At 48.8% G+C, this 16,402-nt stretch overlaps 2 protein-coding genes across 5 annotated transcripts in view; both read right to left on the bottom strand.

Moving 5' to 3' along the window:
- Positions 1-1,020: 1,020 nt before the first annotated feature.
- Positions 1,021-7,076, bottom strand: SPMIP5 (sperm microtubule inner protein 5). The gene is given in 7 exon segments (XM_067708857.1): positions 1,021-1,166; positions 2,287-2,387; positions 2,892-3,055; positions 3,057-3,088; positions 4,505-4,585; positions 4,588-4,719; positions 7,022-7,076. Coding segments are annotated over 7 exon segments (711 nt in total).
- A 2,860-nt stretch (positions 7,077-9,936) lies between these two features.
- Positions 9,937-16,402, bottom strand: part of HSPA12A (heat shock protein family A (Hsp70) member 12A) — a 159,609-nt gene continuing 153,143 nt past the window's right edge. For all 4 annotated transcript variants that reach the window (XM_067709281.1, XM_067709283.1, XM_067709282.1 and 1 more), the window contains 3 exons: positions 15,956-16,214; positions 15,156-15,259; positions 9,937-14,221 (listed from right to left, as the gene is read on the bottom strand). In XM_067709281.1, the coding sequence (XP_067565382.1) occupies positions 13,584-14,221; positions 15,156-15,259; positions 15,956-16,214 (1,001 nt within the window). In that variant the 3' untranslated portion in view covers positions 9,937-13,583. The remainder of the gene's footprint in view (positions 14,222-15,155; positions 15,260-15,955; positions 16,215-16,402) is intronic.

Below are 16,402 nucleotides of genomic sequence, written 5' to 3'. Positions count from 1 at the left end.
GAGCTGCTTTTGATTTATTCTTCATGCCAGTGGCTGCAGAGTGAAGTCAGAGAGAGTGCCTGTCAGTGATAAAAGGTCAGCCAGTGTTATGTGTGGAATTGTGTCCCCCCCACTCTGCCCCCCGCAGAAGGATATATTGAAGGCCTAATCCCAGTACCTCAAAATGTGACTTATTTGGAACTAGGATGTTGCAGGTGTAACTGGTTAAGATGAGGTTATACTGCAGAAGGGTGAGCCCTAATCCAGTGTGACTGGTGTCCTTATTAGAAGACAGCCATGTGAAGACACAGAGACACAGGGAAGTCACATGATGACAGAGATTAGAATTATGCATGGAAGATTGCCAAGGATTGACAGCAAACCCCCAGGAGGTGGGGAAGAGGCAAGGGGTGACTCTCCCCTAAGGTTTCAGAGGGCACATGGCCCTGCTAACACCTTGAACGTGGACTTCTAGTTTCCAGAAGTATGAGACAATAAATTTCTGCTGTCTCATACCACCCAGTTTGGGGTACCATTACAGCAGCCCTAGGAAACCAGTACAGCTGGTGTGCCAGGGCTCTCCTGGGGACTGGGATTCTGAAACACCAGGGTTGGGGTGGGCATGGCCCTGTGCCAGTGTTGGGGACTGCCATGCCACAACCCAAGGTGGCTGATGGGGGCCGACTCATTAGACGGCCAGGCTAGGGCTTCAGTGAGCGCCCGATCCAGGTGTGCAATGTTACCTCAGCATCGGGAAGAGCTGGGCCCCATCCAGCAAGGTCAACATAACCTGGAAAACATCCACAGAAGCCTCAGCATGCTGAGAAGTGTATCCTCTTTACTCTCACGTGACAATAAACGGCCTCTATTGTGAATGACATGTTATCACCAACCGGTCAGGGTTCAGGTGGCAGTGAAGAGGATGCTTATCTTATGAAATTTCCCTCGTGCCGGTTGGGGTGTGTGAGGGGCTCTCACGTGAGAATGGCGAGCTTCTGAGCCCCCCTTAATAAGTGCCTCTCCTTGGGAGGCTCTCCACTTCTACCCTTCCACGCCCTTTACTGAAGAGAGTGGCTCTGGATAAATCCTCCCGTTGCATAAGACATTTGGCCTCTGAGCGCAGCCACACCTCACCGGACGTCTGGGGTCCTCCATCAGGGCTCTTCCAAGGGTAGGACACCTAGCACCTGGAAGATAAACCAGCCCCACAAATTGCAGGCAGGTGGCCCAGCGAGGCAGAGGGGCTACTGCAAACATCCCACCCGCTTTTTTTTTTTCTACTTAGAAAACAATTTTTTTATTGTGTTAAAACATACTTAATACTCACCATCTTAACCATTTTTATGTGTCAGTTCAGTGGTATTAAGTCCATTCACACTGTTGTGCAACATCAGCACCACCCATCCCCGTGACTCTTCTTCTCTTGTAAAACTGCACTTCTGTACCTATCAAGCAATAATCCCCGTTCTCCCCTCCCCTCAGTCCTGGCAATCACTGTTAATTTACTGTCTTTAATTTTGACTACTCTAAGTACCTCATATAAATTGAATCATATGTTATTTCTTTCTCTGTTAGACTTATTTCTCTCGGCATAATGTCCTTTAAGTTCATCTGTCTTGTAGGTTGTGTCAGAATTTCTTTTTTAAGACTGAATAATATTCCGTTGTACATATAGATGACATTTTGCTTATCCCTTCGTCCTTAGATGGACACTTGGGTTACACTACTATGAATAATGCTGCTATAATTACGGGTGTACAAATATCTCTACAAGACCCTGCTTTCAATTCTTTCCAGAATATACTCAGAAGTGGAATTGCTGGGTGTATGGTCATTCTAATTTTAATTGTTTCAAGAGCCCACCATACTGTTTTCCATAGCAGCTGAACTATTTTACATTCCCATCTACAGTGTACGAGAGAATCTAAAGGCAACCCACAGAATGGGAGAAGATGTTTGCAAATTGTATATCTGATAAGGGGTTAGTATCCAGAATATATAGAGAATTCCAAACACTTGACAACAAAAAAGCAAACAAACTGATTCAAAAATGAACAAAGGGCTTGAATAGACATTTATCCAAAGACATGTATAAATGGCAAATAAGCACGTAAAAAGATGATCAACATCACTAATCATTAGGAAAATGCAAATCAAAATGATAAAGAGATACCACCTCACACCCATTAGAATGGCTAATATCAAAGAAAAAAAAAGCAGAAAATAAAAAGCGTTAGCAAAGATGTGGAGAAATTGGAACGATCGCCTTTTTAAAACCAGCAGGAAGGAAGGAAAGTCCTCCCTTACCTGGAATAGAGAAATCCGGATACTTTGGCAGCAGCCTTTCATGCAGCAACATTTTTGGAGAAGGGGTAGGAGGAAGTGCTGCAGGCCTAACTCAATATATTCTAAAGTAAGAACAAAAGTCATAGAGTTATTCCTTTCATTAATAATAAAAATAAATATAATCTGTGCAGGTCCCGCATGAGCACAGTGTGTTTATTTCCGATCCTTACGATTTATCCTAAAGGATCATCATCTCCATTTTACAGAAGGGAAAACTGAGGCCACGAGAGCCCCCCGCTCCATGCAGTGCCCTACCATCTCCCTTCCTCAGCATGCTTGAGCCTTAGGTTGCTGCCTGGACAGGGGCCCCAGTTGGTTTTTACTGCCAGCCTCTCCCTGCAAACCAGCAAAGACCAGAAGCAAGGCTTCTGGAACTTGCTAGGCACAGGTTGGGAGCAGGACGTGGCTGCCTACTTGGCAAGTCCTGCAATTACAAACACAGCGCCTTCTGTAAAACAAAAGAGACACCAAAAAAAAAAACAGTCCTAGCGCTGGGCTGGGGGCATCTGGAAACCCCTGGCCTGAGATCTGCTCTTCCCCTCGTTCTTGTTACCTGAGTTACAAGCCAGACTTCCTCCTCATATGGTTTCAGGTGTGCTCTCTTGGCCTGCTCCATGACGTCCAGGAAGTCCCTGTAGCAGTTTCTGGCCATGACGGTGTACCGCGTGGCACAGCCTAATTCAGTGACCCTGGCTCTCGGCAGGTAGCCTGCCCAGCCGGGGATGGGGGCGCTGCTGAAGAGGTTTCTTTATGTATTTGCATTCTGTAAAAAGATGCCATGCTTCCTGAGGGCTTTGAGAAGCCACACAGTGGGCGATGCTCCTAAGCTAGATGGCATCCCAACAATCGCCCCAGGGGAAGCATTAGGCCCCTAGACGTGGTGAGGGCAGCTGCCAGTGGTTGGTTGATGCTGCGTGCCAGCGCCTTGGTAGGGCTTTGCATAGGCTCTCATTTTATTCTCTTACAAACCATAAGAAGTCGGTGCCTTTGTTACCTACACTTTGTGGAGAAGGACACTGAGACCTCAGAGAGGTTAAGAAAGTCTTGGCCAAGGTCACATAGCAAGGAAGGGATAGGGCCAGGATTCAAACCCAGGTCTCTCTGATTCCCAAGTTCTTGCTCTTAAACAGATCCCACTCTTTTCTCAGACTAAATACAAAAGAAAAAAGAAAAAAAGCTTCAGACAATGCTCTTTGACCATCTGAATAAGGGAATCAAGAGAAGCACGCAGGTCAGGAGAAAGCACAGCAGACTCGGCTCTAGCTGCCTGGCTGGCTGCCCTTTGGTAATTTCACATTTGTGAGATGTGAGACAACTGCCCTTCAGTTGCTGTAAGAATTGAATCAGGCCACTGAGTCCCAGAACCTAAAAGCTGGAAAGCACCCTAGGGAGTGTCTAGTCCATCCTTCCCTGCCTTGGATGAAGGAACTGTAGCCCAGAGAGGGGAAGCACCCTGCCCTAGGTCACATAGCAGATACTCATGGAGCTGGGCTAAATCCCAACTCTTAGGCAGATGTTCCTTGTAATGACTTGGAAATTTTTTAAAGCACGCCAAACATGTGAGTCAGCGTGTGTTCTCGAAAAATCCCCAATTACAGTAATAATAATAAAGACAATCGGTCCATTACTTTTCTTATAGGCCTTTAGGCCTTAAAAATAGCCTAGGACAAATCATTGTTGTGATGATTAACATTATACAATCATACTGTCAGTTGTTTTTGTCACTGTTACTGTGACTGTCATTCAGTGTAAAACCCCTTCCCGCCCAGCCAGCACCTGAAGGAGCTCGGTTCAAACCAAGGTCTGACCTCAGACAAGGGACACTGCTCTAAAGTGGGAATAATAGTATCGACTTCAAAGGGTCATCGTGGGTGGTTAATGAAATAACAGTAGCCAGCACAGAGAAAGCAACTAAAAGCGGTACCTACTGAGACAACAGCTGCTCTCTGAACCTCTGTGATGATTGCCCAGGGAGCTTAGTACCTAGCACCCTCCTCCCCACCTGTCTCCCTCTCCCCCTGGAAATGTTTCTTTCTCCTTTTAAGAAACTGAGCCTCTCCATTTTGCACGGACGCCTGGGGACCTGGAACTGTGCTGGACTCAGTGGCAGCTCAGCAAGATGGCCAGGCCCTGTGCCTGGGCCCAGGGTGAAGGGGGGCTGGTTTCTGGGAGCCGGTACCACGACTCAAGGGGCGGTACCGCTGGTAATACTGGTGCAGGGTCCACGGGACCGTCTCCTCTGAGCAGACGGGCTTTAGTTCGGCGCAGTGGCCACTGTGCAGCGTAAGTCCTCCAGCTGGTCTTTACTCCGCTGTGTGTTCTGGAAGATTTTCAGACAGTGGGACATGTTGTCCTCACTGGAGGTGCCCTGGCAGCTAAGGTAGGGCACGAAGCCTGCAAGAGCCGATCACGACCTTCAGCGAGGGATTCAGAACCTGCCCGAAGCCCCAGAATCTCAGCCCACCCCTTGCCGTTTCTTCCTTGGCCGACAACACTGCATTTTCCCAAAGGCCATTAACACAAGCCGCGCTGTTGTTTCCACTGCGGCCGGGCCCTCCCAAGGCCATGAAAAACTGACCTTAGAGCCGGGAGGGAAGGCCCGTTTCAACAAAGGCAATGACAGTAATATTCTTTGATAGCAAAGCCCCTGATGTCAGCCCAAACGGCAAACGGGGTAAGCATTTAATGGACCAAAATGTTAGTCAAAGGAGTAATTGAAATTATTCATTATTTTAGAGAGAAAGCTTATTTTCTTTGACACTTCCCAAATGCAACTGGGGATCTTTTCTGTCAGACCACCGGGAAATTGCGGGCTTATTAAAAGCAGAGACCTATTATACAAAAAGGTAAATTCATTATCTGTGAGACCCACCCCGAGCACAATTTTTCACCATTTCCCACAAAATAACATGTAATCATTACAATTAGTATGGGTAAAACACAACTATTTATTTAAACTGGATGCTGAATCCTAAGTCCTATAATGCTGCCATAATAAGACCAGTTTTTAAAAGAACAAAGGGGGAAAAACTCGTTAAGACTTGGCTTTAAACTGTCAATAAATAAATAAGTCAATCCCATTATTGAAGCCCACCATTTTTGCCCTTGTCCCCAGGGCCAGAAAACCTGGCCCCAGAGTTGAGAGCAGCAACCCTCACCCTGTGCACCTGCAAGAAACCTCCTCTGGAAGAATCCAATTACTAAAATGCTCTTGACAGTGTTGGAAGTCTTCCACCCACTATCCAGGCTCCCCAGTTTTGGGACAATTAAAAGATACCCTAACACCATGGAGGAGATCGTAGACACCCAGGGGCCCTGTCACGGAGGTTTTTCTCCATCAGGGTCTACTTTGATCTGCGTAGATTTTACCGGATGGCGTGTATGCACACACACAGAGGAATACAAGCTACCCTTACTGAGTCTTGCTAAGGGCCAAGATATTTTAAACAGGCTGTGTGTGCTGGCTCCTTTCATCCTCACAACGGTCTTATGAGGAATCTATCCCTACCCCATGTAATGGGTTGAATTGATAGACCTATCCAAGTCCTAACCCCTGGTACCTGTGAATGTGAACTTATCTGGAAATAGGGTCTCTGCAGACGTAACTAAGGATTTGGAAATGAGATCATCATGGATTTAGGGTGGGCTCCGAATCCAGTGCCTGGTGTCCTCATAAGAAAAAGGAGAGGGAGGTTTGAGACACACAGACACAGAGACACTGAGCAGAAGGCCACATGAAGAGCCATGTGAAGATGGGGACAGAGACCGGAGTGATGCTGCCACAAACCAAGGACACCAGGGGCCATCAGAGAGAGCACGGCCCTGCCAACATCTTGATTTCAGACTCTGGGCCTCTAGAACTGTGAAAGAATAGACATCTGTTGTTTTACACAGCAGCCCTAGGAAACTAATACAACCATTTAATAGAACTTTCTACTTACCATAGAGAGGTAAGTAACTTACTTACAATCACATAGATAATGGCCAGGGAGAGATTGGCATCTCAGTTTATTAGAATCCAAAGCCTATTCTCTTAACCAACCAGTAGGACCAGGGTGAGGATGGGCAACCTTGGAATATTCTCCATGCCTCTCCCCACCGAGAATACCTATATGTGAGAGCAGAGGGCCTATGGGGACCACCAGGTTTGTTACCCACAGGGATGTGACTTAGTAAATTCTCGGAAGCCTGAGGAGGAAAAGCCTTTAGGTAGGGTGACCAGTTGTCCTGGTTTGCCAACAACTGAGGGGTTTCCTGGGATGCAGGACTTTTAGTGCTAAAACTGGGACCATTCCCGGCAAACCAAAAAAGTTGGTCACCATCCCTCTAGGGGACACAGGAAGAAATGGGACCATAAGGACAGCCCTAGTTCATGAGAACAGCACAACTTGGGAAGAAGGACAGAGCCTCAGCTTATGCATTGTGTCTATCCTGGTCCAAATGTATATAACAGACATTAATTAAGTGCTTCTTACATACCAGGCCATGTCCTGGGAGATCTGCCTAGATTATATCTCCCCACTTATCAGAACCCAGTTATCTGCCATCTTCAGCAATGAAACACTTCCAGCAAGTTTCTTAAAAGCTAAAGTGCCTGTACTGGTCCAATAAGCCGGTCGGACATGGACAGTGAGTGGGGCAAGGCAGGGACAGCAATCAGGACCATGGTCCCCCTGCAGGGCACATCACCACTTACCACTGTAGCCTGGTGTGATTCGCAGGTGTCTCATGAAGGTCTTGGAAGACCCCATGATTTTGCTCTCTGTTAATGAAGGGAAGTCCTTGCCTGGAGAACGCACTGCGCATGTGCTAGAGCCCTTGGGCGTCAATAACCTTGCCCGGGGATTAGGACAGAGAGAAAGCACCACAATTCGCCAAGGATGCTGTTAAGCATGCAATGTACAGGACATAGCAAAGAATTAGAGTAAACTGTGGCTGGAAATGATCAGAAGTTGCAAAGGCTGGCATGGAGTCCACGATGGGGCGGGGGGGGGGGGCGGGGGGCGGACCGAACAGGACCAGTTTACGTGGATGCTGTCTCCCGAGCCAGACCCCTTCTCCCTTCTGGGATGGCCTGTGGTGCCCCCAAATGGACCAGGTCCTGCATCTGGCATCTGTTGATGCTTCCAAGTCCTACCCTACCAAGCCAGTTCCTCTCTCAAAACTCATGCCCTTGTGGCCAGGGCAAGTGGCCTCAGGGATGGAGGGGAGGGCCTCAGGCAAGGTTTACTCAGCAGTGATGGAAATTTTTTAAACAGTTCAGACATTTGAAGAACACCTGCTACAACACGGCTGAAGACAGGACTGCATTCCTGTGAAACGCTAACGGTCGCCCTAAGGGTTAGTTCCTACCTGAGTCCCTATTTTACAGATGGAAAAATAAGGCACAGAGAAGTTAAGTAACTTGTCTGAAGGTCCCTGTGTCCAAGGAGGTGTGACCGAAAGACGTCTACACTCTGGGGGCAGGATTATGTTGCCCAGAAGTGTGCCGCGGGTGCGTGGCCGGCTGCGCAGCCGCAGACCCAGCCCAGAGGCCTGCCTGGAGGAGGCTGAAGGGAAGAGCGCGGAAAGGGGGTGTGCTGGGGGTGTGGCCGGGGAGCGGGTCAGAAAGCGCGGACACGCCCCCTCCCCCCGCCCCGCCCCGCCCCGTCCTCACCTGGGCTGGCCTGGATCCTGGCCCCGCCGGACCTCCTGCCCTAGCCCGGCCTCCACCAGGGCTCCCGGCCTTTCTGAGCTCACCTCAACCGCGGGGGGGGGGCAGGGAGGGGAAAGGGGCAGAGTCGGACCATCCCCCACCCCCCCACCCCCGCCCCTCCCGCCTTCATCACCCTTTGGCCTCCTGGAGAAGTCCGGGCCGGGAGCCAGAGGCGACTGGTGAACCCGAGTGAACTCGCTCAGCGTCGGTCTATGGGGTGAGATGCAGAGATTTGCCCGGAAAATATTTTGCCTCCGAAGCTGTTCTCCGTTCCGAATACACGGTCTCACCCAGGCGAGGCCGCTTTGGGTTTGGAAATTGTGGAGAGGGGTACACGAAGGGATCCGGGTCAAAGCCGCCTTTTCTGATGTAGACACTGGGGAGGCCTGGGCTGGGGGGAGAGGATTGGCGGGAACAGGCCTTGGCAGGGGCGGGGGAAGCAGCCTGGGAGGGAAGCAGAGGCCTGTGTCCCAGACGGCTTCCCCTGGGCTTCTCGTCCTCCTAGCCTCGTGTCTCTGTCCTCCTAGCCTGTCCTCGTGTCTCTGTCCTCCTAGCCTTGTGTCTCTTACTAGGAGAATCTCCAGATGGCCAGGACAGGTAGCCAGGCAGAGAGGGACAGAGCACCAAAATGAAGGATGCTGGGAAGGTGGAGCCGTACTCCTAACCGTCTTCACTTTATGGGAGATGAGGCTTCATCTCAGTGGACTGAAACTGTCAACTACAAATTGACACTTGCCATGGGCACTTGCCATCCACAAGGATTAATTCAGGAGCTGCTGAAGTTGCTGACTTTCAACACCCCCTGAAAGGAGTTCAGGGTGGAGAGCAGAAAAGAGGCCCTCTGTGCTCTGGGAAGAACTGGCCCAACAGGTCTTCAGAGAGTTAGATATTTTCAGGAGCCGATTTTATTTTATGAGCCTAATGCTTGCATCTCCTCGTATTTAGAAAAGCACTAAAATCCTTCATGGTGACGTCCGCTCCTCACGACTAGCAGAAACCTTCTGCAAAAAATATGTGCCTGATTGCATGCACTCCCTCTTCACCAGAATCACATATATACTGACTCCCCCCCACCCCACCTCTTCAGAGCAGTTTCTCAGAACTATCTGAAATGCTGTCTCCCGGGCTATAGCCCTCATTTTGTCCCAAGTGAAACTTAGCTCTCAACTCTCACATTGTGCACTTCTTTAAGTCGACAAAACCAAGATGCCCACCGTGTGACCCAGATCCAGGGATTGAGTGGCCTTTACAGACGGCTAGTCCCAGCCACTCCCTACAGATGAGGAAACGGCAGCCACACTGCCTGCTGGCTCTACTTTGCAAAACACGTTTGTTTGACTGTACATCCTGGCCTTCCCGACCTCTCCTCATGGGAACTAAACTTCAGATGAAAGCTGGTGTAGCTACCCACTTAGGAAGAAGCCATTTATACCTCCCTCGAGGTCCTAGGGCCCACCTCAGACTATCCAGAAACTCCTAGAGCCAACTCTGGAGGGTGACCCAGACATAGAGCCCGGAATAAACCCAAGGCCCTAGATGCAGCGGCCAGCCAGTTGTGCCTGCTGGGACACCAGAGGACAAGGCATCAGTCCTTGGCCTTCTGCTTTTTTTTTTTTAATGACCTTCATTTGGGTGCAGTGGAGTTGTCAGTTGTCACTGTGGCTTATCTGCCTTCTCTCTGGCAAGGCTGCTTTCTTTGGTTTCAAGGGAAAAGGGGTTCGTGGATGTCCATGGAGGCTTGGTTCCCAGCGAACAGAGGAGCCAGTCTTATTGGAATGAAAGTTAATAAAGCTTGCAACACCTAGGAAAAGACCTGAAAATCAATTTCCATCTGAGATGGGGTAGAGGGGAAAGTCAGTAATGTATCTATAATTCCATTTACAAATTCAGAGTGCACAAAAGAAGTCTGGGCCACATGAGATCCAGAGTTTTGCTTTATTAGACATCTGTGAAGACAGTTTGCAGATACAGTCAGATTGTGAATTGCTGCCACGTTCTGTGAAGTTCGAATTTATAGTGAACAAGACCCCAGTGGCTGTTATTTTAGAATATATTTCCATATTCCAAGCCGATAAGAGATACGATGTTATGGCCAACAACTTTTATACTAGTCACCCACTTCAGCCATTTCCCAGCATAAATACGCAGCTTAATCACAGCTATTTCATCTCTACAATGTGTGATTCGATCTTCAGCTAATAATGCATTTTGATTCCTGTTTATATAGGTGCATGCGATTCTTTGCCACCCTGGCAATTAACCAGACCTGGACTCTAAAAGCTAAACTTGATCTAAATAACATTCTAGGGGTAGGGCAGGCTCTGTAATCTGGATTCATCTTAGCCATCGGTCTGCAGAAACGCTTGTATGTTTCCTCTTTCCTCTCTTGTCCATGTGACATTCTTGTCTGACATTCAACATTTATTAATGCCTGCTGTGTACAGAAAGGGAAGTTACAAAGGAAACCCTTTGACAGTTCTGCTTCCAAGAAACTTGAACCTCAGATAATATGCCAGGGACAACTGAGTGAGGCGTTAAGACAACGGGCCTTTTAGAAACTTTCTAAGATTAGAAAATGTGTCCACATGTACCTATCCAGTGTTCTTACTCTAGAATATTTCTGTGGGGGGGAAGGGGAGAAGGGGTGGATTTGAGGATTCCCTCTAAGAAGTCTGACTATCAGGGCTGCATCTCTGGAGCAGAAGAAAATCCAGTAAAATCATCACCCCCTCTCCATCATCTTTTTGCCAACATTGCAAATTTCAACCATTTTCATTTAAGAGAAATAGACAAGGAGACATCCTTCATGCAAGATGGGAAAGGCCTTACATTAGCCAAGAAAAGGACTTGACTCTATTACTCACACTTACACTTAATCCAGTAGAAAAGCTGGATTTGGGTACCACCTGATTCCTCCCTTTGATGCTGGTGTCCTGAAAACATCACACTTTGCCTTCAGAGTGACTGCTTCGCCCCACGAGGAGACGCTGACAACCCTGCAGGGACACAGAGTCTTCGGAGGTTTTTCTGCACAGTCACATGGCTTACAGAACCAGAACGTTCAGCTCTCAAAGACAGTTCAGGAGAATCGATACATTATTATGCACCTTTAAATATAAACTGTGAACCTTTGGGAAGGATGTGTGTGTAGAAAGGTCTGATGGAGCTGTCAATCCAGCCGGTCTATTTCGTAGAGGATTCTGACCCTAGGCACCTCTGTCTGTTGCTCGGTCTGCGCACACAGTCCATAGCTTAGCATCAGTACAAATCAATGTCTAGTAAGCACAATTAAGAAATGAAACCATGGAAACTTAAAGGCAGCAATGTCATCAACAAAATTCAAAGAGCATTTTCCCTTTTTTTTTTAACAAGAGCATATTGTAGAAATCAAGATTCTGTACAATTTTCTAATATTATATGTACATAAAATTATATTACTTATAACTGAATGGAAAAGTCTTGTTTGTAGAGTATGGCTGGCAACACCAAAGACAGACCCATGACATTTAGCTTTTGAAGCCGAGCAGGCAGCGAGAGAACCCTAGAGCCACATCTGTGTCTCGATGCGAAACCCCGCTGCTAAGTATGTGACCAGCATCCTCTAGTTCTGGGTTTGTCAGTGTTTCACGTTCTAGTAGGGAATTCTGCAGCAAGCGATGGGAAAAAGAAGACACTTAGCATGAAGTTGGAAATGCTACTTAAAATCTGCATATGATAATGGGTTTGTGAATCCAAGTATTCAAAGTTAGTGGCTGAGTCATCCACCCTCCCCTCATTCGTTATGCATGCCTCTGGTGATTTAAAATCGAGTTAACTCCAGCAGGTGGAAAAGACAGCTTTGAACAGATCACAGGGGCTGAGTCAGGTTCTTGATGCTTTTCCTCAGTTGGCTCCTGAATGTTGAAGACTGGCTTTGCAAGTGGGGAAGGATGGAGAGCGGACACACACACCCGTTGGTTCCTCAGCCCCATTCTGAGGCTGCCTTTCTTCCAATCTTTTTCCTCCCCGGGCCCTTCCTGTGAAGGTTAAAAGCGCCCTCCCCGAGCCAGCTGGAGCTCCAGCCCCACTCACAAGAAGGTTAAAAGCGCCCTCCCCAAGCCAGCTGGAGCTCCAGCCCCACTCACAAGAGGGCAACGTGTGGGACTGTGGTTCTTCACTTGCAGACTCACTCCCTAAGGGAACCCAACTGGAAGCTGCAGGCTCTGGTCTGGGCCCCAGCTTTCCAAAACCCTAAAGTTAGGAGTTTTCAAATTCCAACTGAACCACAGTCCCCTGTGGCATTTACTAAAAATTGCAGATTCTGGTTCCCCTCTCCAAGACTTGAGTTCATAAAAGGGACAGAATCCAGGAACCTGTATTTCAGAAGCGCCCAGGCAGTTCTTGCGCGGGAGATCCACAGATCTGCTTTGAGAAAACCCAGCTTCATTCACTAAGTACAGATCTCTGAATGCCTTTAGATAGAATCTTCAGTTCTAGTTTTAAAACTGAAGATTTTAAATGCAACATTTCGTTAAACAGATTCTCTGCCCAGGTATCACCAATGTATTCTTTTCAAAATGTGGAAATAAATGGCCAAATCTCTTAGGGAGATGAGGGCAAGCAGGGAGGAGGGAGTTAGTTTAAGATACGGGTGCCTGTCAAGGGGAGGGGCTGTTCCGGACTCCCGGGCTTGGTGATGTGAAGGAGGCAACCTGCAACTTCATTTTCTCACACAGAATCCTACGAAGGTTAACGCAGATTACTTATGAATTCAGAAACCAGGATTTGGCCTTTGGGGAGTTCTATCACAGCATATAATTTGGGATATGTCACTAGCTCAATATCCATTTCCCTCGAAGCAAATTTTTACCTGCTGAAAAGTCGAGGTGTCAGCTCTCCCACTCACAAATCCTAGTGGATTAGCTGAAGCTACAGTTATTCTTCACTAACCCTTTCTGGAATTTAAATTATGAGAATCTAAAATAGCGCCCAGTGTAGGCAGTCTTCTCCCACCAGCTAAAAACCCTCCAAGCTCCCAGTGAATCATCACTTTTAATCACACCATGATGAAAAGAAATTAACTGCAGATGGATGGCATTTTATAGCGACTGCCATCCAAAACACGTAAAAAAGAAAAGTCTCGAGAGAGATGAAGAATCTCCTCCTGGCTCAAAGATCTTATTTCAAATCTGGAAGGATCGCGACAGGGCATCCTAAGTTCTCCATAAGGGAGATCTCTTCGACCCAAGCCCGATCACTGCTGCAGAAATGTACTGATTCCCTTGTGGGGCGGCGGGGGGTGGGGGTGGGGGTTTCACCACTTCGTACCTATGAACACTAGCTGCTTTTCTGGGATCCTCAAATTCCTTATTTCCCCACCTCCATCTTCACTGCCAACAGTTTTTCTGACTCCAGTGTGCCCTCAAAAATCCCTAATTATTTCTAGCCCTGGCTGTTCTCATCTTCCCTGCTGAAATTCAGACGGGTGATGGCTAGGGTCAAGGGCAGGGAAAGAACAGTCAGGGTTGAGGTCAGCAGATGCAGGTGAGCTGAGCCCAAGGGGACAGGCGGCGGGGAGGGCCAGTTAGTAATTTAAGAAGTCGATCCCAACCTTGACGCTCTTGGAGGTGGCTACATCCACGGCCGTGGCCTTGATCTCAGTGTCCCCGAACTGCATAAGGGTCTGGATCTCCCTGCGGGTGGGCACGGCAGTGCCGCTGGTCCCCGTGAGATCGAGGCGCAGCGTGCCGCACTTCTTCACCCCGGGGTCGGTGATGAAGCTCACGTTGTCGAGCTCAGAGCTATAGATGTTGATGACAATGACCAGCTGGGAGGGCTTGGCCGGGGTGTAGCTGCGCTTGACCAGCTCGCCCAGGGCCACGGACTGGTCAGCGGAGATGAACTTGTCGAAGACGTCAGTGCACCAGCGAGTGCCGTCCTTCACCAGCAGCTTCTCGGGCGGGTGCTTGCCCTCCACGTAGCGGTTCAGCACCCCAACCCCGTAGGTGAGCGGGGACCGGCGCACCTTGATGACAGTGGGGTCCAGGCCGAAGAGGACGGCGCCCTTGAGGATGGTGAGGCCCACGTCCTGGGGGATGATGATACGGCACTGGTCGCCGAAGGCAGCCTGCACCGCCTGCTGCAGGAGGGGCGCCTCGGCGAAGCCGCCCACCAGGAAGAGGAACTTGACCGTGGACACTTCCGGCTTCTGAAACAGGTCCCCTGAAAGGGAAGAGTAATGGACAGAGACCTGTCACCAAAAGCCAGAGGGGGATTGGGCGGCCTGAGAATGTGGAGAATGGACAAAGCCGCTTGGGCCAGCTGGAGGACAGGCTTAGTCTGACCTTGTTGAACGGAATATTTTTGTAGAGCCAATCTTTTAAAGAAAGGAGGGGTTTGTACATCAATATGTTCAGGAATAAAAACCAAAGCTACTGCTAAGTAGAAACTTATTTTAACAGCTAGACAGTGAGCAGTTTACGTAGTTCTTCGTTACACATAAATGAATACCCCTTGCCCTCTCCAAACCTGCGGTTCTGTTAAGGCAGGCTGTTATCAATATTATTCTTTGGTTTTCATAAAATCCCCATCCCACCTCTAGGAGTTCTGACTGTGTAGGTGCAGGGTGGGAAGTGTGTGGAGGGGCCTGGACACTGAAAGAGGCCCCTGGTGAGCCTACTGTGTGTCTCTGGGCGAGGGCCCCTGAGGGAGCAGGTTAAGTGCACGGCCAGATTCCGTTTGCTCTCTTGTGGGAGACCTTTCTTTGGTTTACACAACAGTTCCTCCTCCCTAGCAGAGGTTGTGATTTCTAATTTGTTCTGATACAGCAAAGACCATCCATTCCCTAAGGCCTGTCACTCGATGATAATATTGCTTTAGATCTCCCGCCTCTCTGACTTTTGAAGCCAAATGGAAGCCCAAGTGAGAACAGGCTCTGGGCTGCTTTGCAGTACCTGAGGTGAGGGATCCACAGCCAGTGCCCAGCAACCGCCCTCATGCATGCCCAGGCCCTGCCCACTCCTGCCGGGGCCCTGGCCTGCGGCTCCAAGACCCAGACCCCCTGCCATCCTGACTTCACATACACTGGTTGGTGATATTGGAAACATCAGTCCCCATTCTTGGCCACTGAGTGGCCGAGCCCTGGCTGATCACTTACGGAGATGCTCAATGATGCTATCGATGGTCGGCTTAAAAAGGGCATTCATGGCATCTGGACTCATCCTCAGCATCCCCTGCGAGGACCACTTCACAAAATCCACACTGTGGAGGCATGGCAGAGAGAGAACGAGCGGTGAGTGTATAAAGGATACCCGGGCTAACCTGCATAGTCACGGGCCCTGGTAGAATGGTTGTCACATCCGAGGGGGCTGAAGGGGGCTTGAAAGTCCAAAGAACCCTTAGAAATACACTAAACCACCAGGACCTAGACTCTTAGAAGCTTCAAAGCTAAGGCATAACCTCTTTTGTTTCTCTTTGCTTTTGCCTGTGGCCAACATTCATTCCCCTGAGACAGTGGAAGCCAAAGTCTAGTGCAGAAGGCAGGGTGATAAATAATTCAACAAATATTTACCGAGCACCTACTACCTATGCATCAGGTTCTGTTGTAGACACTGGGGATAAAGCAGGGCCCCAAACAGACAAACTTCCCTGATTTCATACAGCTTATCTTTTTAGCGCGTAATCATAGCTGACACAGAGGTAGTATTTTCCAGGTCTCAGGCATTCTGCTAAGCATATATGAATACATTTCATCCTCACAACAACCCTTTGAGGTAAGTGGAATTATCATGCCCATTTTCCAGGTGAAAAAACCAAGGAAAAAAAAGTTGAGTCACTTGCCCAAGGTCACACAGCAAGTGTGTTGGATTGGAACTCAGAGTCCACACCACCTTCCTCCTCCCCACGAACACGTTCTACCCCCCAGACTGTCCCGAGCCAAACACGAGCCCAGCTCACTTGCTCTTCCTCAAGGCGTGCTCCACGCTGTGCCCACGGAACTTCTTGTAGTAGTCAATGAAGGAGAAGGGCAGGGTGATATTCAGAGGGTTAGTTCGGTCCGGGGCAGCTGCCCTTTTGCGAGACTCAAATGCAATCATTAAGTCAACCCAGGCCGCAGGACGCTTGATTTTGAATTGCTCAATAAAATCCTCTCCGAATATTTTACACAGAAGCTTTTCAAATTCATAATCTACTCCTAAAGATCCGTAGGGTCCACCTGAGTCAAGGACAAAAAGGGAGACCACTGTTAAAGACGGCCAGAAATGGAAGCCGGCGTCTGAGAAGCAGCTGCCCTGGGTTCTGGGCTCTGCTCAACGACAGCAGCACAGCCTCGGACCCACTTAGCCAGCAGACCGCAGCTATGCGTTTTTACTTACACTTTAAAACCCTTAGGTTCTTCTCATT

This window comes from Pseudorca crassidens, chromosome 16 (genome assembly GCF_039906515.1).
Source record: "Pseudorca crassidens isolate mPseCra1 chromosome 16, mPseCra1.hap1, whole genome shotgun sequence".
Classification (NCBI taxonomy): Eukaryota; Metazoa; Chordata; class Mammalia; order Artiodactyla; family Delphinidae; genus Pseudorca; species Pseudorca crassidens.
Note: the sequence above shows the minus strand (reverse complement) of the source record. Positions and strands in the feature narration are given on the sequence as shown.